Source organism: Mustela erminea, chromosome 13 (genome assembly GCF_009829155.1).
Source record: "Mustela erminea isolate mMusErm1 chromosome 13, mMusErm1.Pri, whole genome shotgun sequence".
Classification (NCBI taxonomy): domain Eukaryota; kingdom Metazoa; phylum Chordata; class Mammalia; order Carnivora; family Mustelidae; genus Mustela; species Mustela erminea.
The window spans coordinates 24659000-24685056 of NC_045626.1; the positions used below are offsets into that span (position 1 = coordinate 24659000).

At 37.5% G+C, this 26057-nt stretch overlaps 1 protein-coding gene across 4 annotated transcripts in view; it reads left to right on the plus strand.

Annotated features, from left to right (window-relative positions):
- Positions 1–26057, plus strand: part of DYM (dymeclin) — a 335376-nt gene that overhangs the window by 116954 nt on the left and 192365 nt on the right. For all 4 annotated transcript variants that reach the window (XM_032310930.1, XM_032310934.1, XM_032310932.1 and 1 more), the window contains 3 exons: positions 13997–14179; positions 17166–17344; positions 19074–19199. In XM_032310930.1, coding sequence (XP_032166821.1) covers positions 13997–14179; positions 17166–17344; positions 19074–19199 — 488 coding nt within the window. The remainder of the gene's footprint in view (positions 1–13996; positions 14180–17165; positions 17345–19073; positions 19200–26057) is intronic.

Genomic DNA, 26057 nt, shown 5'->3' on the forward strand with positions numbered 1-26057 from the left:
TTTTCAAATAGTTGTGGATGGATGTCCTCTCATTTTATTTTATTTTTAAAATATTTTATTTGTTTATTTGACAGAGATCACAAGTAGGCAAAGAGTCAGGCAGAGAGAAAGAGGGGGAAGCAGGCTCCCTGCCGAGCAGAGAACCCGATGCAGGACCTGATCCCAGGACTCCGGGATCATGACCTGACCCAAAGGCAGAGGCCCTAACCCATTGAGCCACCCAGGCACCCCTGTCCTCTCATTTTAAAGATTCTAGTTTCCCAGTGTCTCCTAAGTTCCCATCCTGCTCTTTAATGGTAGATATCTTTAAAGCATTTAAAAATTCTTTTTAAGTTGAAGTGATCAGAGTTTTGAGAAGAAATTCTTTTCATCTTTTCTGGAATGTCGTTTTTCAATCAGGAAGTAGCAGTTACAGATTCTTGGTTTATAATCCCCAGAAAAGTAACACCTGGAGACCTACATGGAAAAAAATGTCGGCTCCTGAAGTTAGGACTAAGTCTGTGCTGTATACGGTACACCTGTACTGCATCATTCATGGGCAGTCATTTGATTCATATTTATGCCTTTGCCAGTGGATGTTGAATGCTAAGATAGGCAGTCAGTCTAAGATTTTACTGGGTAGAAACTTATTTGTAGATTCCAAATTGATTCTCTTTGGTTATTAATACTGTGTTTAAATTTATTCTGTGTTTTTGAGTATTAATGATAGTGCTAATCTAGATAGTTTCTGACAAAATCTTATACATCATGCACACTTCAGTCTTGATTTTTGTTTGGAGAAGATGAAGAATTTCATATTATTTTTGCATAAAAAGTAAATTTTCTTGCAGAAGTGAAAAATTGAAAATTACTCATTGTTTTCTTATTTAATATAAAAAATGGTACTGGGCCCTGGGGGATACAAAGGAATTGAACCACAGCGAAGAATGGAAACCACTCATCTCAGGAAACCCACAGTCTAGCAACAAAAACAGTCATGTAAGCCAGGAGTATGCAGTAATATGGCCATGCGCAGGAGACCAAAGAGGTTTATAGTAACAGTGAAAATTCTAAACATAATAAGGCTCTGGGATTTTCATGGGGTGACCTATTACTTGGTTGAATTTCCTCAGCGGAAGGAGTGAATGGTTATGTTTGGTTAAAGCTTGTTGAAAGGTACTGCTATTACTCTTCTGTCATTAACACACACCTACATTTTACGTTTGTTGGAAATGCCTCATCACCAGCATGTGGAAGGGTGGCCAGGGTGCCAGGGAGTTGCACATGAAGCATCATGGGCAGGTGTTGTGGGGACAGGGCATTTTCAGTGTGAAGAGTGGGACTCCTGTGGACATGTACCTGCCAAATGCTTAGCGATATGATATGCATTTCCCCAGCTCAGCACATCCATGCAACCACTATGATTTTGTGTTACGTGAGTACAACTTGAATTTTCATTTCCTTATTTCACTTTGAAATGATTCATTTTTTCGAAATCTTTTTTCAAAAGTCTTGTGAGTAAATACCCTATTTTTATTTTTTAAAGGTTTTATTCATTTACTTGAGAGAGAGAGAGAAAGAGAGAGAGCATGAGGGGCGGAGGGTCAGAGGGAGAAGCAGACTCCCTGCTGGGCAAGGAGCCCGATGCAGGACTCGATTCCAGGACTCCAGGATCATGACCCGATCCAAAGGCAGTTGCTTAGCCAACTGAACCACCCAGGCACCCCATTTTTTCAAAATCTTAAGCGTATTTTTACTCTATCCTTATACCAAATGGTAACGTCTTGAAAATTGAGATTGATGTGCTAATTATTTATATTTCTAATATGCATAACTACTGAAGATTTCTTTTTAAATGCCAGACTTAACCATCCCTCTGGTCATCAGTGCATTGTTTTGGGAAACACTGCTTTAGGGGCAAGCATTGGAACCCGATTGAATGAGGTTACTGGGAACTAGATAGGGGCCTGTTCTGGAAGGAAGGGCTCTTGGTCCTCCGAACTCACAGGACCCCTTTCTTATTTCATGGATCATGGTTAATTTACCTGATATCTTTGCATGAGATAGGATTTATCTCTGAGGACACTAGATTTCATTTTGTTTTTCTTAATGCTTTACACTTTATTATTTATTTATTTGGGTGTTTTTTTTTTTTAAGATTTTATTTATTTATTTGACACAGAGAGAGAGAGATCACAAGTAGGCAGAGAGGCAGGCAGAGAGAGGGAAGCAGACTCCCCGCTGAGTAGAGAGCCCAACGCGTGGCTCAATCCCAGGATCATGACCCTAGCTGAAGGCAGAGGCTCAACCCACTGAGCCATCCAGGCGCCCCTGCTTTACACTTTAATATAGTGTCTAATGCATCTTAGGATCTTGTAAATGTATATTTTAGGGATGTGTGATTGTGGAGTGTCACTGAGATAGGTGAATTCTATTATCTTTCATTGTTTTTCCTTTTCAAAAACAGCTATCATCTTTGTAAATACTGAATTATTTCAGTGGGTATTTTTTTTTTTCAGTTTTTCTTTAACCATTCTGTTTCCTTAAAGGAATAAAACCTTAGAGATTTTATTTATTTATTTATTTATTTGAGAAAGATGGGGGACAGGCAGAGGAAGAGAGACTCTCAGCAGACTCTGTGCTGAGCACAGAGCCCAATGCAGGGCATGATATGATGCTAAGTTCATGACAAGAGCCGAAATCAAGAGTCAGATGCTCAACTGACTGAGTCATCCAAGAGCCCTGGGAACAAAACTTTTTTTTTTTAAAGATTTTATTTATTTATTTGACAGAGAGAGATCACAAGTAGACAGAGAGGCAGGCAGAGAGAGAGAGAGAGAGAGAAGCAGGCTCCCTGCTGAGCAGAGAGCCCGACACGGGACTCGATCCCAGGACCCTGAGATCATGACCTGAGCCGAAGGCAGCGGCTTAACCCACTGAGCCACCCGGGCGCCCCTTTTTTTTTTTTTTTTTTTTAAAGATTTTATTTAGAACAAAACTTTTTTAAAAAAAGTTCCATATGGCTTATATTGTGCATCAGAGATTTTGAAAGATTTCAGACTACTCAAGTAGATAAATGTTTTACTGTCCTATCAGTTTTTAAAATATTTTCCTCTGTTCCTTTACGGTATATTTATTTTTTTTCTCTTTTTTGAAATAGTTGAAGCATTCCTTTTCGGAGTCAGGTTGGGGGGTAGTAATATCATGTTGTTTTGTATTAGGAAAATTGAATTTGGCTCAAAATTGTTTTAGGAACTAGCAGTCATCAGATATTTTAAGAGGGCTTTGAATGTAAACACATGTAAAAAGCGACTTTCTCTCTCCCCCAGTACTGTATATGACCAGCTATAGTTCAAGATTATGTATATTGTTGTTTTATGTTCATTTTAAAATGAAAAAAAAAATTGTTGCAGGGATCACGTTTTCTTTTTTTTTTTAATTGACTTATAGTTTTATTTTTTCAACATGTAGTACATCATTAGTTTCAGACATGGCGTTCAATAATTTATCTGTCGCATATAACACCCAGTGCTCATCATGATCATATTTTCTTAACTTAAAGTTTGTTACATAGAAAAAGGAGTCACTTGAGGACTATCCTGCACCCCCTCCTTCTATTTATTTATTTATTTATCTATCTATTTATTTATTTATTTGTTGGAAAGAGAAGCAGGGAGGGGTACCTGGGTGGCTCAGTGGGTTAAAGCCTCTGCCTTCGGCTCAGGTCATGATCCCAGCTCAGGCCCAGATCCCACGAACCTGCCTCGGGCTCTGCACAGTGGGGAGTCTGCTTCCTCCTCTCTCTGCCTGCCCCCCACCTACTTGTGATCTCTCTCTCTCTCTCTCTCTGTCAAATAAATAAATAAAGTATTTAAAAAACAAAAACAAAAACACAAAGAGAAGCCGGGAGAGGGAAGGGGCAGAGGGAGAGGAGAGAGAATCTTAAGTAGGCTCCATGCCCAGTGTGGAGCCTGATGCAGGGCTCAGTCTCAACTTTGAGATCATGACCTGAGCTGAAATCAAGAGTCAGACACTCAACCAACTGAACCACCCAGGCACCCTGATCTGTAGAGTTTTGATGCTTGTCCCATGCATTGCTTTATATGCTTTATAAAGATTGTACCCATTTATATCCCACCACTAGTGTCTAAAAGTACCTGTGCCATAGTACCCTCATCACCATTGGAGGCACTGTAATTTAAAATACAGGATTAAGGCCAATTTTGGCAGTATTTAGAACTTTAAAAATAGCTTTTCCTTTAAATAGCAAATATAAAATCTGTATTTATGTACTTTTAAGAGTATCAAATATAAAAATCTGTGTTATTTATACACTTTTAAAAAATTCTTTGGTAAGTAACCAAAGTAAGAAAGTGAAAACAAGTAAGTGAAGTCGGTAAGTAAAGGAACAAAAGCAGGCCGACCCCTGTAAGATATAAAGCATGAAAAAGATGTAGCTCTTTTCCATCAGGGAGTGCACAGGAGGTCTCGGTCATGTACACCGTGCACGAGTGTAATGGAGGTCCATAGCTTCAGTGAGTGATGGGGAAAGACGTAACCAAAGTGCCGGGAGAGCAGAGAGGAGGCAAGAGTTATTTTTTGCTTTATGTATTAGAGCAGACAGATTATTGTGGACCTTAAATGATTTTCCAAGCTAGAAAGGATGTAGAAGAAGAAATGAAAGAAAATTAAAAAATGGGAGGAAGTGAAATAGCATCTTTGGTTGAGACTCATAAAAAGTGTATAAATCTATTTATTGATAGATTTCTGGACTGGTTTTTTTCCTTCAAAGATCATCCGAACATTTAGGTAACATTCTTTTTTGCACAAATGTAGTGCAGTTTATTTGCTTGTCTCTGTTTTGTGTCCATTTCTCCTTTGGACCGTGAGCTCCATGCCTAGGGCCTCAGTATCCTTGGGTTCATCAGGGTCCAGTCCAGAGTCTCGCACTTTGCCCAGTCTGTAGCAGGCCCTTACTACACGGTGAACTGACTGCATTGAAGTGCATGGGCAGTCAGGACAGAGCTGGGGATGGCGAGTTTCCTGTGTGGTTCGTATGCGACCCTTAGAAGAAATCAACTTTTTTTTTTTTTTTTTAAGATTTTATCTGTTTATTTGACAGACAGAGATCACAAGTAGGCAGAGAGGCTGGCAGAGAGAGAGTGAGAGGGAAGCAGGCTCCCTGCTGAGCAGGGAGCCCGATGCGGGACTCGATCCCAGGACTCATGACCTGAGTCGAAGGCAGCGGCTTAACCCACTGAGCCACCCAGGTGCCCCAAAATAAATCAACTTTAAAGTTAGTGATCATCAGACAAGTATTTTTTTCCCTGCAGATACTCCTAACTGGTGATGGAACTGTTCTGTGTTTTGACTATATTGATGTCCTATCCTGGTGGTGATACTGTACTATAGTTTCATAAGATGTTACCATTAGAGAACAATGGGTGATGGCTACACAGGGGCCCTTATATTGGTTTTTTTTTTTTAATAAGAACATGTGAATCTACACTCACCTGTAAAAGTTTTTAAAAATTTTGTGCAAGGAATTTTTTTTTTTTTTAATTATGATTGTTTGTTAAAAACAAAAGTGTCTCTAAACCAAGCAATAATATTCTGGAATGTTACAACACATAATTATGTTAAGGATATTGGTTTGGCTTTTCATTAGAGGTCAAATACCAGTGGCTTGAACAAGATAGAAGGTTTACATTTCTGTCACAAAACTCTAAGCTGGTCCAGGGGTGTAGGCAGGTTTACGTCCTGAGGTCATGCAGGGATCAGAGTTCCTTCTGTCTTGTTTTGCCAACCCCTTGGGTGGTGTCCTCATGGACAAAGTTGAATCTGTCTGCCTCCCATAAGCCTTGGTTCCAGCCCAGGGGAAGAGTGAGGATGTGAAGAGAAAATAATTTCTTTTTGAGGATTTGACCGAAAAACTGCATATGCTACTCCTAGTCATATCCCGTTGGTTGAAAATTAGTCAATGGCTGTAGTGTGCTGCAGGAAAGACCAGAAAATGTAGTCCTGCCCAGCTCAGTCCCAGGGTGTTTTATTAATAAAAAGGAGAAAAGGGGAGTGTGGTATTAGGATCAAGTAGCTGGCTTCCCCCCCACCCCGGGTTTGCTCTGGAATGTATGTTCCATTTCTTTATGGGTAGCATTGTCTTTTCCTACTGTTTTACTATTTTACATATAGCTCAGGTAATGCATAGGTGTTTAAGAGTCAGATGTATTTGTTAGACCATTATGAGTTTTGTTTTAAACATTTTATTTATTTGAAAGGGAGAGAAGGAGAGAGCAAGCACGAGTCAGGGGAGAGGCAGAGTGGGACATGGACTGCCCACTGAGCAAGGAGCCTGACTCGGGGCTCGATCCCAGGACCATGACCTGAGCTGAAGGCAGGCACTTAATTGACTGAGCTATCCAGGTGCCCCTGTTAGACCATTACAGAAATTAAAAATTAAAATTGGATTGTGGTGGTTTGCTCATCCTCTCTTTTTGCTGTTAACTTCTTTAGAGGCCAAGTGTGACTTTTATTGTTATTCTTTATACTTTTGGTAACTTCCATAGTGCCCCACCCTCATAGGTACTTACTATGTACTTATTGATTGATTATAGTCTTTTACTTGTGTTGATTGAAATGCCTCTAGCAGAACTTTCATACATATTTCTAACAGTTGACCTACTTTCTCCTAAATTTTTTCCTGATACCTGGTTCGTTATAATATTATAGGTCCAAATGTATGAATATGTCCCTTTTAGCATTGGTTTTATAACCAAAGATGGTATAGTATCACTATTTTTTGTATAGTTCCAATTGAATAATTAATGTTATGCATTTGTTAGATGTAAGAGATCAATTTTAGTTTGGCAGGTAGCATGTTTAGTAACATAAAAAAATAGTAGTTTACCTTAATTTCATTGGCTTAATAAAATAATGTTTAAGCTTGAGTTTAACACTTTTTTTCCTTGATTATTTTATTGATGTTTCCATTTGTCATACTTTGTATTTTCCTCCCATTTTTATTGTTAAGAATAAGTAATTTTGTATCAGTATTTTTTTAAAAAATTGAATCAACAACACCAGATTTGTTCTTTTAGTTGATTTCAGTACTTTCTGGTTTCAGTTAGATCAATTTTATTTTAAGAGTTTATTTGGAAGACCTGAGGGATACAATTAAAAAACTTGGGAGACCATCCTTAATTTGCTTTTTTAGAACAGAAGGAAATATACTGTAACTTTCCCTTATTTTTCTGGTGGAGAGAAATTTTGTTTGCCCACAGGAAAATGCAATTCCACTAAGATTCTTGGGTCATAGATCAGAGGCTTGGATCAACAAAAAGAAACGAACTTTTGGAAGAACTCTGGTCCAACATTATGGGCCAGTTTAAACTACAATGTAGGCAATGGCAGGCTGCCTCCTTTCTCCCTATGAGGAAAGGCAGCTTTGCAGTAATATTTACCAGGGAAAGGGAGGAGGCTGTGTGTGGTGGGGGCCGGCTGGCCTGTGCTAGCTTCTCAAATAAAGAATTTGACATTATATGCAGCTTCTCCACCAGCGTGGGGAAACCTGAAGCGGGGGGTGGGGGGGTGGGGGGGGGAAGTGCAGTTGTGCCCTCAGAATTTTGTGAAATTCTTCCAGTGGCAGTCAGCTCTTATTTCTTCTCCTAGTCATGAAGATGTGCAGCTCTGAAGAGAATCCCCAAAACAAGCAAAAAGCCACTTATCTTTTACCTCGGAGAGCACTTCATGATCATTTTTCTTGCAGATTGAACTTCCTAATTGTGTTTTTCTTTGCTTGCGATCCTGGAACACACAGGTGGTGGACGTAGGGGTACACAGTCATGGAGCGTACTCTGAGTGGAAGGAAGGGACTGGAAAGTTTTTATAATGTTAAGATAAACAACAAATCAGTCCCAAAGCAAATAATACTTGGAGGCTGGTTGGACTTTCTTAAATGATTTTGAGATTCTTATGAAATGCTTCAAGTTTTTCAGCTCTCTCACGAAGACTGTTTTGAATAAATTTAAATTTGTGATGGATAATAATCAGTTGTCAGTTGATAATTTTTATTCAAATACCTGGATTTTCCTAATGAAAAGCAGGGAGAACAGTGCTTAACAGAAATTTTTCTTCTGTCTCAATCATCTTAAAGTCTATCCTATATTAAAAAAAATCCTTCACCTCACTTCTCTTGCTGGGTCTCAAGTTTGCTTTTGCCTACACTGAAGGTTTATACTGAATATGCTGCACACTTTGAGCTTCCCAGTATACACCTGTAGGACCTCCAAAACTTGGTCAGGAAGACTCTTTATCCTCTCTATCTCCCCCCCCCCCCCCCCCCCCGCCATAACAGCCTCTTCAGAGTAAATAGTAGGCGTTCCACTGACTCACAGAAAAAGGTTGAGATTTGCAGGACCACAATCATATAAGAAAAGATAAATTGTCAGGTATCCGTGCAGTCGTTTTGTACGGTGTGTTCAAGTGAAGATGTAAAATATTAGAAAGGAATGAGTAAATGTTCACTCTGAACTGACGGCATAAAGAAGAAATTAAAAGTATCTGCTTATGTTAGTTGAAGCAAAATAGCATTTTTCAATTTTGCTTATTTTGCCATCCATTTAAAATTTCTTTACAAAAACACTTAATTTCCCTAACAAAGGTGTTCTTTATAAATGCCATCTGCTCGTTATAATAAGTAATAATAATAAGAAACTAACCGAGTACAAAGACTAAAATATCACGCCCACTGCCACCCCCTCAGGTCTGCTCAATGTTCATGTGTTGGTGTTTATCCCTCCAAAATTGTCAGAGGTGCTTCTTCAGCTTTTCAGAACTACATTCCCATCCCCAGTGTGCAGTATGTCACATTTTCTGGGGCTGGTGACCAGGGAATGCTCTTCTTCCCTCGCTTGTTTCTTTCACGTTCCTAACTGAGAGTTGTGCTTGAATCCGTCCATGTTGTAGAAGAGCAGTCCACTGAAGAAACACGGAAAGAAGTTAAGAGACTCCTCAGGTGCCCTTCACCCTTGCCCGTGGCCAGAGCTAACTGCGGTTAGCAGCGTACCCTGCCAGCCACCTGTCGCGGCCTTCACGTGCAGAGGGATGTAGCTACAGTTTTTTAAAAACCAGGGGGCATATTATTTGTGTGCGTATATAGCTGTCCTGTGATTTGCATTTTCACTTAATGAGATACTAATGAAGTTTTTCCATGTCCTACATAATCATATATCCCTAGGGTCTGTGGTGGTGTTCTGTTTAATTTTATTGTTTTACATTTATTTTTAAATAATTAAACGGTTATATTCTTCTTACAAAAAATGTATACAAATAAAGCACATGTCTTTCTTGAATTCCATGCCAGAGGTAATTTCTGTTACCAATATGGTGTATACTTTGTCCTTCCTGGGTTTTAAAAAAATTATTTATTTTTATTTATTTTTTATTTTTTAAATTAAATTTTTTTCCCTTTTTTTTTTTTTTTTTTTAAAGTTTTAATTTTAATTCCCATAAGGTTAACAGTGTTCTGCTACTTTTAGGTGGTATAGTGTCCCGCAGTTCTGTACTTGGCTCAGTGCTTGTGACAAGTGCAGTCCTGAATCCCCTTCACCTCTTGCACTGAGCCCCCCCCCCCACCATCTCCTCTCTGGTGACCATCAGTTCATCTCGGTAGTTAAGAGTCTGATTTTTGGAGTCCTTCCTCTTTGTTTGTTTTTTAAGATTTTATTTATTTATTTGACACAGAGAGAGATCACAAGCAGGCAGAGAGGCAGGCAGAGAGAAAGGGGGGAAGTGGCTCCCCGCTGAGTAGAGAGCCCATCTTGGGGCTCAATCCCAGGACCCTGAGATCATGACCTTGAGCTGAAGGCAGAGGATTAACCCCCTGAGCCACCCAGGCACCTCCCCACCTTTTTTAAAGATTTTATTTTGTTTTTGTCTTTAGTATTTACACACACACACGGTTTTGGTGGGTAATTTTTAAATTATTGCCTCAGTTTTCCTGCAGCTTGTCTTTTTTTTTTTTTTTAACTTAGTATATCTTAGAGATATTTCCTTGTTAATATGTAGATATCTTAACTCATACTGTATTCCATAGTATAGATAAACCATAGCTTATTGTAACCATTTACTGTTGGTTAACATTAACATTGTCTCTGTTATCTGATATTTATAAACATTATTAAATATTCTTTTTTTTTTTTTTAAGATTTTATTTATTTATTTGACAGAAATCACAAGTAGGCGGAGAGGCAGGCAGAGAGAGAGAGAGGAGGAAGCAGGCTCCCTGCTGAGCAGAGAGCCCAATGTGGGGCTCGATCCCAGGACCCTGAGATCATGACCTGAGCCAAAGCAGAGGCTTTAACCCACTGAGCCACCCAGGCGCCCCTCTTTTTTTTTTAATATATTTTATTTATTTATTTATTTAACAGACAGAGATCACAAGTAGGCAGAGAGGCAGGCAGAGGCGGTGGGAGGGGGAAGCAGGCTCCCTGCTGAGCAGAGAGCCTGATGCAGGACTCAATCCCAGGACCCTAGGTTCATGACCCGAACCGAAAGAGGCGGCTTTAACCCACTGAGCCACCCAGGCGCCCCTATTAAATATTCTTATACATGGTTCTTTGTGTGCCTGTTCAAGTGTTCTCTAGTATAAGAAAAAAAATGCTGGGTTGATAGGGGAGTGCATTTTTAGTTTCCAGGAGAACTGCCAAATATCCTTCAAAAATCTGGTACCACTTTGATTTCTCACTTTTGGTTATTTTCTTATATATTGTTACCAATCTGTGTTACAATCTTTAAAAATTTTTTTTTTGTTTTCTTGGATGACCTTATTATCACATTAATTTCTCTTTTATTGCTTTGAATATTTAGTTCCCACTTTTATTTTGGGTTGTTGGCTTTCTTTACTGATTTACAGGAGGTCTCTTTTTAAAAATAAATATCTATTTCTGTTTTGTATGTTGTAGATACTTTCTTTTCTCTTATTTGTTTAGGATATATTTAATCACATCTAAGTATTTCATATCTTAAGTAGTCAACTTACCATTCTTTTTATCTTCTTGAATTTTGTTTTCTGTATGAGAAAAAGCCTTTCCCAACTCAAGTTTGACACACATAATTTATAATTAAATATTGTGGAGATGACTAAATTCTACTGTCCTGGAGACATTTCTAGAATTTTGGGTTTTTTTTTTTTCCCACTGATTTGGAATATTCCTGTATCATAAGGTTAATTACCAAATATATGTGGTTCTGTTTCTGAACTTGAACACATTTCTGGCCCATCAGACTAATTTGTCTCCTGTCAGTGTCATGCTTTTAAGTGACTTTAGCTTTATAAAAGTCTTGCTGTTTAACCCAGAACATTCCTCCCCGGGTTAGTCCTTCTTAGAAACCATTTCCTATGTATTTTTACATCCAGCAATATTTTATTTGTTCTGTATTACCAAATACTGCATAAATTCCTCTTGGCATTTTGATAGTAGTTGTACTGAATTTTAGATTAACTGAGGGGCAGTTTTGCAGTATCGCCTTTTTAAAAAAATATATTTATTTTGGAGAGAGCGTGAGTGGGAGGGAGAGGGAGAGAGAATCTCAAGCAGACTCCACACTGAGCGTGGAGCCCACCATGGGACTCAGTCTCATGACCTGAGCTGAAACCAAGAGTCAGTCGCTCAACTGACTGCCACTCAGGTGCCCCTTGCAGTACTGCCTTCTTGTCCAGAAATATGTTGGGCCTATATATTAATTCAGTCTCAAAGTCTGTGGTTATCTCTCTGATGGTCTTACACATTTCTTTTGTGTTGACTCTTGAAGATTTTATTGGCTTTGTTGCTATAGTAATCGGGCTTTATAGTTATTTATTGCTTGTGTGTAGGTAGGTTTTTGATTTTTTTATATGTTGATCATTTTAGTTGTAGAACAAAATCTATTAGTTCTAATACTGTGTCAGTTGATTCTCTTGATGTCCTAGAGAAGGTCTCTCCGAAAAAAATGTGAGCCTAGATGCAAACCACATGCGTAATTTAAAATTTTCTAGTAGTTTTATTGAGACAATAAAAATAAACAGTTGAAGTTTGTGTTAACAATACTCTTTAATATATTATGTCCAAAATATTATAATATCAACATGGAATCAAATAAAAAAATTAATATGAAATTTTTACTTTTGTATTAAGTCTTCAGAATTCAGTATTTTATACTTACAGCATAATGCATTTGGGACTAAACATATTTCAGGTGCCCAGTTCCCACAGTGGCTTGTGGCCAGTGGCTTCTCTTTTGGACAGTGCATAGTCAGTTTGCTTGCAAATAATGAAATATTTTTCCTTTTTGGGGGGTGAGGAGGAGGTCTCTTTTTTTCCCCTTGCCTTAATAAGCTTTTGCTTGGAGCACCAGGGGTGCAGTGGTGATGTGGGTGATAATGATGGGAGTTCTTCCAGTGTGTCGTCACTGGGGATTTCTGATTAGATAGACTTCAGAATCAAAAGAGATTACTTTACTTTTCTGGCTTGTAAGAATTCTTAATAGGTTTTAGGTTTAATTTAAAAAATTGGCCAGAGTATCTTTCTCTCAGTCTTTCAAACTGACTAGAAATACACGCATACCTCATTTTACTGTGTTTTGGCTGGTTGTGCTTTGTAGGTACTGCATTTTGTTTGTTTGTTAAGGTTTTTGACAGTCCTGAATCAAGCAAGCCTATCAGCCCCATGTTTTTAACCACATTTGCTCACTTTGTATCTCTATATCACATTTTGGTTATTCCCACAATATTTCAAATTTCTTCATTAATGTTATATTTGTCATGGTGATCTGTAATCAGTTATTACAACCAACAGAAAGCTCAGATGATGGTTAGTTAGCATTTTTTTAACATTGAAGTATTTTTTAATTAAGATATGTACATTGGTTTTTTAGACATAATGCTATTTTGTGCACTTAATACACTACAATATAGTGTAAACATAACTCTTAGACGCAGTGGGAAACCAAAAAATTCATTTGATTCACTTTATCACAATACTATTCGCTTTATTGCTGTGGTCTGGAACCAAACCTGCAATATCTCTGAGGTGTGCCTGTAAATTAATATATTTCTAGAATGATGAACAGTTCTTTCATTTCAGAGACAAAACTTTCCTGATTATCATGCATTTGTTCTTTTAACAGATTTTTCTCTAAGGTTTCATCTACTTTGCATTTCTCCCTCTTGTTTTATTTTTTATTTTTTTAATCTTTTTTTTTTATTATGTTAGTCATCATACAGTACATCATTAGTTTTTGATGTAGTGTTCCATGATTCATTGTTTACGTATAACACCCAGTGCTCCATGCAGTCCGTGCCCTCTTGTTTTAAATGCAGTCATTACTCAGTTTCTGTATCAGGAGCCTTTTTCAGGCTTTGGCAAATGAGTTGTGTGAATATGCCTCTTGTTGTGTACTTTGGAGCTATTTAGATAATACGGGAATTGTCTGTACTGGGAGAGCTTGGTAGACTTACTTGTAAAACATCTGGACTTGATTTGGTTTTTAGGGCTAGCTCTTTGACCCCATTTCCCACTCCTCTAAGGTTATTTGTCCATTCACATTTTTGTCCTTGGCCAATTTTGGTATTTTGTATCTTCCTAGATATTTTAATATTTTGCTTAAGTTTTCAAAGATATTGGTATAAAATTGTACATGAAATTTTATTATAATTATGTAGATGTTTTGCTATATTAAGAAAATCTAGAAAGATATAGGAGTCTTATTAGTGGTTATCTACGGAAAGTAGAAGTGGAATTATGAGAGTAGGGAGTGGTAGTCTTAAAAAATTTTACCTCCTTTGGCAATATGAGAATTTTCAAGTAATGAACTTGTTTCAGTTTAATAATTGAAAAGTGTTATTTCGAACTTTTAAATATTAAAAAAACATAGAATTAAAAAATTATAGAATTTTTTAAAAGTATAGAATATCATACAGAAATATGTACATCCATTTTACTAGTCCCGGCACATCTTAACTGTGTGTTTTCTTCTCAAGCTGGCCTCTGGACTGTCTTCACACTGGGTGGTGTGGGCAGCAAAGCAGCTGCCTCTCCAGAACTGTCTTCCCCTCTGGCCAACCAGAGTCTCTTGCTTCTGCTGGTGCTGGCCAACCTGACTGATGCTGCAGATGCACCAAACCCCTACAGACAAGCCATTATGTCCTTTAAGAATACGCAAGGTTTGTGCTACTTTGTTCATTCCCTCCCTCCTTCCCTCCTTTACGCTCATCGTGGAGCCCAACACGGGGCTCAAACTCACAGCCTTGAGATCAAGACGTGAGCTGAAATGGAGTCAGATGCTCAACCAGTTGAGTCACCCAGGAGCCCCTGAATATTCTTTCTTATGAGGAAAGAGGGTATTGCTTACACATATTGTTTATTTTTTTTATAGTTGTGAAGATGATTCTCAATTTTTATATTTTCATGTTGGTTAAAGATGAGAAAAACAGACTCTTCTGTCTGTATTCACAGGAAGGTCAAATAAATCTTAGATGAGAACTGTGGTTCTTTATATCCATGTAAATTTATATTTTTATCTAGAGATAACCAAGACAGAGTTTGCTTAATTTGGATCTGCCCGTCCTACCTATTAGAGGTAGGAACTAACCAGAAAACTCCAAATGACAGGTTGTTTGAAGTTTCTCATTTAAGTCTGTATTCCAGTTAGAGTTTTATAAAACTAAAAATTAGAACTCCGCTAACTTTTTTCTACAAAGGAGCAGATGGCTTTGTGGGGTCATACATTGTCTGTCACTACCTCTTACCTCTACTGTCAAAGCACAAAAGCAGGCACAGATAATAAGGATGTGAGCTTCGCTGGTTTCCACTAAAACTTATTTCCAAAACTTAACTTGCCCTGAAGTAGAGCTTGAGTAGCTAGTTCCATGTTGAAAGAATAATCTCTAATCAAAAGATTACACCCCATTAAAAAAAGGGGGGATTATACTCCATAGGTCAAATTAATACAGTAGCTAGATTTTCAAGATTTATGGAACACTTGTGTAATTAAGATGGGTTAAGAAGTGAAGTGAAGTTATTGTGTAGGAACATTCTTAAACTTCTGATACGTATTAGCATGTTCTTTTCCAGAGTTTTCATGCATGTTTCTTACTAGTGTATGAGTGTGCCAGCTGGGGGTACATTTGCCAACTAGTATTATTATTTGTAGAGGAAAACAATAATAGGGAGTCTCTAACAATTTGATAGAGAAAAAAAGAAAAACTCATGTATCTGAGAATGCTTTCCTATTTCCATTATCATTCCGTCATGGCTTACTGGTTAAGAGAGCCAAGCAGATCTAAGTTTATGCCACAATTCTGTCACTTCAGAGCTGTGAGGCCTCCTACAGTTTGCTTAACATCCAGGCCTCACTGGCCTTTGTCTGTAAAATGGGGATAACCTAATAGGATTTGTATAAGTACCATGCAAGGTAATGTTTGAAAGCAATAAGCTCACATTTTACAACGTAACCCAATGTTCAGTATATGGTATTTATTGTTACTTTTGATGCTCAGGCCAGATGTTACTTTTTAAGGTTGGACCTTTTGGGGAATAGCCATCTTTCTGGTGGATCATTTCGTGCAATGATTCTGAACATTGACTTTAAGGTTAGATTGCCTTGGGTTCATATCCCATTTTTTATTCTTTAAAGACCAGTATCTTTATCTGTAAAGCAGGAGTTATAATCTCTACCTCACAGGGTTCTTATAAAAATTAAGCGGGTTTTTCTTATAGTACAGAGTCACTATATTATTGCCATAATTTTAAGAAGCAGTGTAATGGAGTAGTGAAGACTTACCTGGGACTGATCTTGGAAAAGTTAATCTCTACAAGCCTTTATTTCATCCTTTGTGAAACTGGTCAAAATAATGGCATGATCATTGTATGCATTAAATAAGGGATAATACATGGAAAGCCGTCAGTCTAATGACTTAGTTCATATCACTTCTTAACTAGTAATATTTAAATGTTATGGAGACACACAACACACATATTCCATTTGCAGCCAGGTGTATACAGCTGGTGAACACATTACTTCGTAATGAGGCGTAGTGTTTCCAGAATCTTCCTCCACTGAGAGTTCTATAGATGCTCTAGTCATTTGCATATTCACAGATTACCTGCAAGGCTTCCTTTCACCATCCTTTGCAAAAATAAGTTAGTCACATAAAACAACTGACAAAAATGCAGTGTTAGTGAAAAAATAACCTGTATTTTAAATGTAGGAGGAAAAGTGAGGGCATTTTGTAGTAAAATTGAAGACGTATAAGATAATTCTCACAAATGTACAATTTAGAAGAATCTGAGAGGTATGGGACTGTGCTATCAAAGACGGTATTGGCACCCATTTCTTTCCCGTAAGAGTAAAGCTTTTGGAGACGCTAAAGCAGTGGCTTTAAAATTTTATTTTTATTTATTTATTTTTTGCTAGTGGTTCTGTCTCTTTTTTCAAAAAGTCTTGGTTCTTTTTAAGATATTAAAATATCAACTTGTTGTGCTATCACATTCTGGTGTTTTATCTGATAAGATTATACTTTTCTCCAAGTCCATGGACCTGTCTTTCCTTCCTTTTTGGAAGGAAATTTAAAATTTAAGCTGCCATGTTTAAATTATATCTCTTAGAGCACCTTTGGCCTGGGTCTGTAGCTCTGCTTATTTAAGCTCCTGTGTTCTTATAGCCAGTTTCATTCAGCTATATCAATGCACAAATCCTAATAAAGTCAAAGTATGTGACTTAGTTTACTTGCTTTTTTTTTTTTTTTAAAGATAAAAAGTTGCCCTCAAGTAGTATTTGCACATATATTTAGTCATTGGAAAGCCTCAGTTTAGATAGTACAGAGAAATAAACTGTCCCAGGTTTTGTTTTTTTGTTTGTTTGTTTTTTTTTTGTTTTTTACTTTGGTAAGAGCATTTCAGTTCTACTTTCTCAGCAAATTTCAGTTATACAATAGTATGATCAACTCTAGGCTCCATGCTTTCCATTAGTTTAGTTCTTGAAGTAAAACTTAAAATATAAATTGAAATTTTGAATCTGAAATGTAGTGACGTACCAAGTTGATGGGAAATGAATGTTAGATGTGAACAGTGTTTTTCTTATTTACATGAGGCATGGTCCAGAAAATCCTAACATTATATTTTAAAAATTTTGTGGTTTCTCTGTTCCAGACAGCAGTCCTTTCCCCTCATCAATTCCACACACTTTCCAGATTAACTTCAACAGTTTGTACACAGCTCTTTGCGAACAGCAGACATCTGACCAGGCAACTCTCCTCTTGTACACATTGCTCCATCAGAATAGTAATGTTAGAACATACATGTTGGCTCGCACAGATATGGAAAATCTTGTAAGTATCACACTACACATTTCAAACTTTCTGTATTGTTTAATCTTTTGAAGAGTAGTTTCTTTTCCCGGGAGGGTAAGGTATGTTTGCCTGGTTGCAAAGGTGCCACCAGGCACAGATGGGGTTATCAAGTTTATAGTGTGGGAGACACAGCACATGGCTTCCCTGTCCTCCAGGTCTCTCCCTGCCCAGGATCCAGCCTGATGGAGTCCTTGAGGAAGCACTGCCACCGTTCTCAAGTTTTTATACCCTGGTGGTTCTTTTCAGATGCTAAATGTCCACCCACCAAGTGCCTGTAGCTAGTCCCAGTCACAGCAAGTTCCTGGTGAACATGGCTAAGCTTGGTTTCCCATGTGTCCCATCCCTTTGGGAAGCTTAGGCTTGAGGTCTGTCTGATCTCAATTCTGGTAGTGTTGTTAGAGTTTCTTTAGGGCACCTATACCAGATAGCAATTTACATGTACACTATTCCTTTATTATGTGAGTGAAAAACTCTGGTAGGAAATCACGGATTTACATTTGTAACTAATGTTTAAACAAAAATGTTTCTGTGAGTGGCAAGTAACCTTACCTCACCAAGGTGTTAATATTATAATTGAAATACATTCTATAGAGATACCTGTTGGTTATTTATACGTTAACAGAATTGTGAACATCCCTAAATAGCCAGCAGCTTGCTGGTGACAATAGGAATGTTTCCTCTGTACCAGGTCTTACAGGTTGACAGCAGGATTTACCAGGGATTTGGTGGCCATTTTTTCAGTGTTAAAGATAAAATACTGAGTTAACATGGAATGTTAGAATTCATTTGAAGAGTATGTTCCATGTCAAAGTGACACTAAGGACAAAATAAGTGATGAGCGAACCTGTCTGCACACCAGCTATCTGTGGGAAACATTGGTTATTTTAAGTAGTAAAATTAGATGTAACAGTGTACTGCTCATGTGAGTAAACACTTGGGAGATGGCTTGTTTACTGAGGGGTGAGTGAGAATAAGCAGAGACAATTCTGAGCATGATGTATCCTAAGGGAAATGATGGCAGTAAGCAGAAAGCCCAGGACACCACCTGTTCAAGAAAGTTCCATGGTAAGTATGTTGGTACCTAAGAATTTGTTGGGAACAGACATCTCTACGTGATGACATACACCAGTAAACACTTAACAGGTTTTGTTTTGGGTTTTTTTTTTTTGGAGTGGGGGTAGAGGGGTTATATGTTCATTTTTGTTTTTAACTTATATAGATTATTTTGATAATGTCTCAACTTATGTCCTTATCTGTCTTTTTACCTTTATTCTATAATATTGGGGCTATGATTAAAAAATGTTACTGGGCTGATCTGATTTTGTTAATAATTTTATTCTACAATCTTTCTTATTAAGGTAATGTTTGACACATTAGTATTTGTAAGAATACATTATTGTGTATAAGTTCCTGCTAGACTAGAGACAGACCTGCTTCTACTCGGTGTCACATATCGGCATGAGTGGTCTCTGCAGACCCACTCTTTACATGGTGACACAGTGTCATCCAGGGGGATTGGTTTCTCTATTGGTGTTGGAGCTGTATGTGGGGAAAATACTTTCAGGTGTATGCTGGTTTGTGTGGTTTTCTTTTTTCTTTAAAGAAACTTAAAACTAGTAAATTAAAATGGTGTATAATAAAAGCATAAATGTTGAAAACATTTGTCTTAAAGTAATTGAAATAGTAAATTAAAATTTCTGTTTGATAGGTTTTACCAATTCTTGAGATTCTGTATCATGTCGAAGAAAGAAATTCACACCATGTGTATATGGCCCTTATAATATTATTGATCCTCACAGAAGACGATGGCTTTAATAGATCAATTCACGAAGTGGTAAGTTACCATTACTTTGCGTAGAGTTTCAGAGTTACAGAATAGGCAGGTCCCTCCACGAGATTTACTGCAGCCTTAGCATTTCTTCCTTCTCTTCCTTCTGGTAGGTGTTTCCGCAAGAATCTGACTTAGAAATGGTGTGCCTGTCTTCAGATTTATGAAGTGCTTTTTTTCTGAATGACTATTAGCCACTATTAAAAACTCTGTCAAAATGGTTTCCTCAGTAACTGAGGCAAATGTTTTTGCTGCCGCTGAGTTCATTTTTCCTCTCTGTTTCGTTTCTCCTTCTTAGTTGTGGCAGAAATTGTCAAACAGGTTGCATCTTGTATACAGAATAAGTGAAAGAATAGGAAGTAAAGAGAAGAAGCCTGAGAAATTGTTTTATGTTTTTGAAAACAATGTAACATAATTTAACTCTTCCAGTTTTAGTCTTATGGGTGAGTTCCAACCCCAAACTGATTTTTATCTTCCTCTTCGTATTTTCTTTGTATCAAAGTAACACATGTATATAGTGTTTTTTAAGATTTTAAGTAATCTCTGCACCCAATGTGGGGCTCAAATTTACAACCACTGACTGACCCAGCCAGGCACTCCAACACATGTACACATTGTTTTAAAATGTATATAGAAGGTTTAAAACTTATATACCAGGTTTTAATGCAACATAATACATCCCATGTCTACCCTACTACACCTGATTCCCAGTTCCCAAAGACCAGTGCTTTGCCCATGTTTCTAAATAACATTCTTATTTTGTTATTTCTTGATTTTCCAGATTTAGATATTAACTATCCTCTTCCTAAAATGGAAAATAAGTCATAATTAGCTCTCCTTCCTGCACATCATGCCTGTTCCCTCTGGCTTCCCAGCCCCCTTTCTACTCATATACTTTTATCCCTCCTTCCTTTTTATTACCATTTTCAGCTTGAGAACTCAGCTTTTTCATGCTTATGATTAACTAGTATTCTTAGCTCAGCTATGTAATGTATGTTCATTGCATTTCCTTTCTTGTTCATGTTTTGGTTTTTCTGTAGCACGCGATTGCCCAGTTTTTTATTCATGTATCCATCACTCATTCAGCTCCCATACCTCAACAAAACGGAGAATTCCCTCTAGGTACATTAAAATACATTGCATATCTTCTTAGTTTCGTTTTCTTCTTTGACTTCTGTCTTTGGCCATATTGGAGGCTTAAGTCAAATGTTTGGTGATCAGTGTTTGTTTTATTTAGAAGTAAGGCACTAAAAAGTTGATTGTAAGTTCTATATGTGGGCAGGGCTTTTACTTGCTTTTAACTCTCTCTGCATGGTCTGTTTCTCTGGGCACTCTGTTCTCTGTAGGCCTTTTCTTTGGGCTGATCAGTTTCTCAGAGGAGCTCTTCCAGTCTTCCTGCTGTGGGGGTCTAGTGGGAGAGGGGGTTAGGGCTTTCACACCTCATAGGATACAAACACTCTTTTCTTCTTGTCTTCAGTAGGGTTTTTGTGGCATGTTTACTCTTCTCCGAAGATGTTCCATTAAAACTTTTTTTTGTCTCTTATATGGTGTGACCATCATTTCAACTAAGATTTAAGGAATCTTGACACTGTAGAAAGAGGATAAAACATACAAACTTCTTGATTCTTATGGTTTAGTGAAGTACCACAGAGGAAATATTTGTATTGACTTTCTCATTTTTTATAGCATTTATCTTTGTTTTTTTTTTTTTTTGAAGATTTTATTTATTTGACACAGAGAGACACAGCGACAGAGGGAACACAAGCTAGGCCTGATATAATTTTTAAAAACATTGAAATTGGGGCACCTGGGTGTCTCAGTTGGTTAAGCGTCTGTCTTTGGCTCAGGCCATGGGCCTAGCATCCTGGGGTCGAGCCCCACATCAGACTCCTTGCTCAGTGGGGAATCTGCTTCTCCCTCTCTTCACCACTCGTGTTCTCTCTAGCTATCTCTGTCTCTCTCTCAGATACATAACATCTTAAAAAAAAAAAAGTAAAAACATTTAAATTGAAGTATAAAATGTGCACAGATTTTGAAGGTACAACTTAGGAGTTTTTGCGTATGTATATACCTGTGTTATTACCACACAGATCAATTTACTGAACACTTCTAACATAACAGAAATGCCTTTTCTTGGCCAATACCCCACAACAATAGTGAACCACTATTCTGACTTTCTTCCCAACAGATTAGTTTTTATCTCTCCTTGGAGTACAGTATGCTATCTTTTGTATTGGCTTCTTTTACTCCAGAGTACTGCTGAATTGACCTGTGTTACTGCATCACCGGTTGGTTCTTTTGTATTTCTAGGTGTTATTCTGTTGTATTGTGTTGCAGTATATTTATCCATTCTCTTCGTGGTAAATAATTGCTCCCCCCCCCCCAGTTTGGGACTATTTTTATAAGGCTGCTGTCCCATTTTTGCACCTGTACATCAGCAGACATGTGCCCTCATTCTCTTGGGTGTATACCTAGGGTAGCATTCCTGGGTCAAGGGCAGGTGTATGTTTAGCTTGAAGAGACAGTAATAAAACTGAAGCAGCGTCTAACCCTAAGTTCGCAGTTCTACTCCAAGGTTGTATGTGCACTTTTCCATAGAGCACACCTGCTGATTAACGGTCATCTGACAGCACTGTTGATAATATAATATTGCAAATGTTGAGAGCACCCTGCAGAGTCCAGCAGGGTGCTGGCTACATCTGGAGAGTACAAAAAGGGAATGAAAATGGAGAAGGGGGGGCACCTGGGTGGCTCAGTGGGTCAAGCCTCTGCCTTCGGCTCAATTCATGATCTCAGAGTCCTGGGATCAAGTCCTGTATCAGGCTCTCTGCTTAGCAGGGATCCTGCTTCCTCCTCTCTCTCTCTGCCTGCCTCTCTGCCTGCTTGTGATCTCTGTCTGTCAAATAAATAAATAAAATTTTAAAAAAAGAAAGTGGAGAAGGGTACACAACAGGGTTTCACCTATGTCTGTAATGTTGTATTTGCTTCAACAGTATGGAAAACAAAATAAAACAAGAAGTTACCAAAAAGAACTGATTTGACAAAATTCAAGTATGGATACACTTTTTATTATATTGTTTTCTATGCTTTTTTGATATGCTTATTTTATTTAGTAATTAAAGTTAGAATAGGAGTTTGCATTAAAATTAAACTTTACTGACTGCAGAAATAGGAGATGATAAGACAGGGTTCTGTTTAAGACTAAGATAAAAACCCCCCAGAAAGATGATCAAGAAAAGAAAGAGTTAAAAATGTCTATGTTCCGATAAAATATTAGGTTCTGTTCATATTCAGACTCGGTTCTGTAAGGATTTCTGGATATTGTAGATGACATTTCAAATTCAGGTATTTAAACAAATTTCTTTTCCTTCTAGAATTTGACTTTCATGTTGACCTTTGTTTATTTTTCTTTTCCTTTCCATATGTAGTAGTGAAAACGAGTAAGTAAATGTTTCTACCAAAGTTCTTTATGTGGAATTATTAGTTGTGGATCTAATTGTCCATGAAATAGATTCTGGTATCTCATTTTGGCTTGAAGTTGCATTTCCTCAGACCTCATGTACTTTTCATGTGCTTATATATCCTATTTTGTGAAGTATCTTTCCAAATTTTCCCCTTTTATAAAAATTATACTTAAAACAAATTTTTTAAAAGATTTTATTTATTTGAGAGAGAGAGAGTCATGTGCATGCACAAGCAGTGGGGAAGGGCAAAGGGAGAAGCAGGCTCCCTGATGAGCAGGAAGGGGCAGGTGGGAGGACTGTGTCTATGTTATCTATGTCAATAACAATATTCCAGGGATGTGAGGGTGGTTTAATATTGGAAAATCTCTTAATGTAACTTATACATTTAAGAGAGAAATCCCATACATTCATTTCAATAGACATAGAAAAAGATTTGATAAAATTCAATACCTATTCATGATAATCAAAACAAAATTTTCAACAAAATAGGGATAGAAAAGAAATTCTTTGTCTTAACTGAGTGTATCTATAAAAATCTACAGTTAAAAGTAGTGTACTCAATTGGAGAATTTTAGAAATATTTTCTTGGAAGTCAGAACAAAGAGGATGTTCTGTATTACCCCTCCTCTTCAGTGTTGTATCAAAACTCTAAGCAAGTTAGTTAAACTTGGAGAGAGGAAATCTAAATGTCCGTACTTACAGCTGTTAGAATTAACCACATAGAGAATTCAAGATACTATAATAATATTTGAACTGTTAGGAAAGTTGAGCAAATCTTGTGAATCTGAGATCCATATATAAACAAATACAATTTCTACACACCAGTAACAAAGCTCTTCAAAAATGTGTTCTAGAAATGTGCCTGGGTAGCTCAGTGGGTTAAATGTCCAGCTATTGATTTCAGCTCAGGTTGTGATCTCAGCTTCAGAGCCCTCCATCTGACTCCATGCTCAGCAGGGAGTCTGCTTGAGATTCTCTTCCTCTCTGTCCCCCTCTCTTTCTCAAAAAATAAGTCTTCAGGGGCGCCTGGATGGCTCAGTGGGTTAAGCCGCTGCCTTCGGCTCAGGTCATGATCTCAGGGTCGTGGGATCGAGGCCCGCATCGGGCTCTCTGCTCAGCAGGGAGCCTGCTTCCTCCTCTCTCTCTCTGCCTGCCTCTCTGCCTACTTGTGATCTCTCTCTGTCAAATAAATAAATAAAATCTTAAAAAAAAAATAATAAGTCTTCAAAAATGTGATCTGGAGATGCTACTTATAATACCAATAAAACTGTAGTGAACTTGAGAATCATGTAACAGAGGAAGTGCAACATTTTTCATGAGAAAAATTACCTAAATGAAGGATATTAAAGATGACTTAATAAATAGAGATACCATGTTCATGGATAAGAGGACTCAGTGACAGAATTGTTAATTCTGCTTTCAAATTAATCATTGTGTTGAATGCAATCCTGATCAAAATCTCGAGATTTTTGTGAGACTTAATCAACTGCAGTTGACCTTTGAGTAAAATAGATTTGAACTGTGTGAGTGTACTTATACATGGATGTTTTCAATAAATATAGTACTGTAAATATATCTTCTCTTCCTTAGTAAGCTTATCATTAAGTAAATTTTTCAGAAGTCAAAAGTTGGACTTTTGGATGGATTTTTGACTGTGCATGCAGGGGGTTGGTCACCCCTAACCTCTGCATTGCTCAAGTGTCAACTGCAGTCCCTGAAATCATATGGAAGAACATTTTGCATAGAAAGTTTTTGAAGAAAAACAATGTGGAGTTATCAACCAGATAAGACTAGTTATAAAACATTAGTAATTAAATGTGTTTCATTAACAGTAGAATTAAAAAAAAAAAAGATAAATGCAAAAGAATTTGGAGAGTCCAGAAATTACACACTCACATACAGCAACACAAATGTATGATGGAAGTAGTGGGTAAATTGTGCTGAGATTGAGATCTTGGCTTATCTCACAGGAAAAGTGATGATTTTGCCCCCATAGAAGGATATATTGCACTTGTGTTAATAAGGCCTAGATATGAAAAGCTGAACTTTAAAATCTTCAAAGAGAAGCTAAAGGATAATGTTTTTATGGACTCAAGATAGCATAAATGTATAAACCATGAAAAAACACATTAATAAATTTGGCTGCATTGCAATGAAAAACTTTCATGGTTAATAAAGGGGAAAACAGGACGCAGACAGGAAGATGGGTTAGCATGATTGTTCAGTAAAACCGAAGTCTTCAATAGAAAAATAGGCAAAGTAATAAACAGAATATAAAACCGGAATGACCAGCAAACATTTTTAAAAGATATTCAGACTGCTGATTTGTCAGGATCATGCTAATTATAACAACAAATATTTTGTACTCATCAGTTTGGCAGAAATTACAGGCTTTGTTAAGAATTGGTAAGGTTGTGATCTGCCTACTTGTGATCTTGCTCTCTGTCAAATAAATAAATAAATAAAATCTTAAAAAAAAAAAAGAAGAATTGGTAAAGTTGTAGAGAAGGAGGATGCTCTTTACTATGTAAATGAGCAGAATAGCTTTTGAAAGAAATCTGGCCTTTTATGTTCCTCAAATAACCTGCAGAAGTAGGTACTCAGCCTCCCAGCAATTCCATTTCCTGGTTGTGTCCTAAGAAAAACTTTTTCAGAGAGTCAAAATAGCTCATTTGAAGGAATGTGCATTGTAGCATTGTTTGTAGTGTTCAAAAATTGCAAATAAATGCTATCATAAATGGAATACTGTAGAACAGCTAGAGTGAATCAAATAGAGCTGCATGTATTGGTAATAATAAATCTCAAAAATCTGCATGGTAATGAAGTATCAAATTCAGGCTGCCAGGGGTTAGAGGACAGGATCAGTGAGAGTGGCTAGGGATTTCAGGATGTCAGAAGCAAAATATTAGCATTTAAGAAAACAGTGCTGGATACAGTGGTGTTCTTTATACCAGGCTATTTAACTTCTGTGAAATTTCTGTGCTGAGATGGTAGTACTTTTAATATGGTTGGTGTGACCGAGGAATTGAATTTTAAATTTTAATAAAGTTTAAGTTAGGAGCGCCTGGGTGGCTCAGTTGTTAAGCATCTGCCTTCGGCTCAGGTCATGATCCCAGGGTCCTGGGATCGAGCCCCAGACCAGGGCAGGTGGGAAACCTGCTTCTCTCTCTCCCACTCCCCCTGCTGTGTTCCCTCTCTCACTGTCTCTCTCTGCCAAATAAATAAATAAAATTTAAAAGAAAAATTTGAAGCCAAATACCTGCTTGTGATTCAGGCCGTTGTGATGAACACGGCTGCTCTATGCTTTTTAGTTAATAGTGACCCAAGCCTACGTTTATTTAAAAAAAAAAAAAAAAAGCTGTTCAGTGACTTTGCAATTTGGCCTCCTCGCAAACTCTTG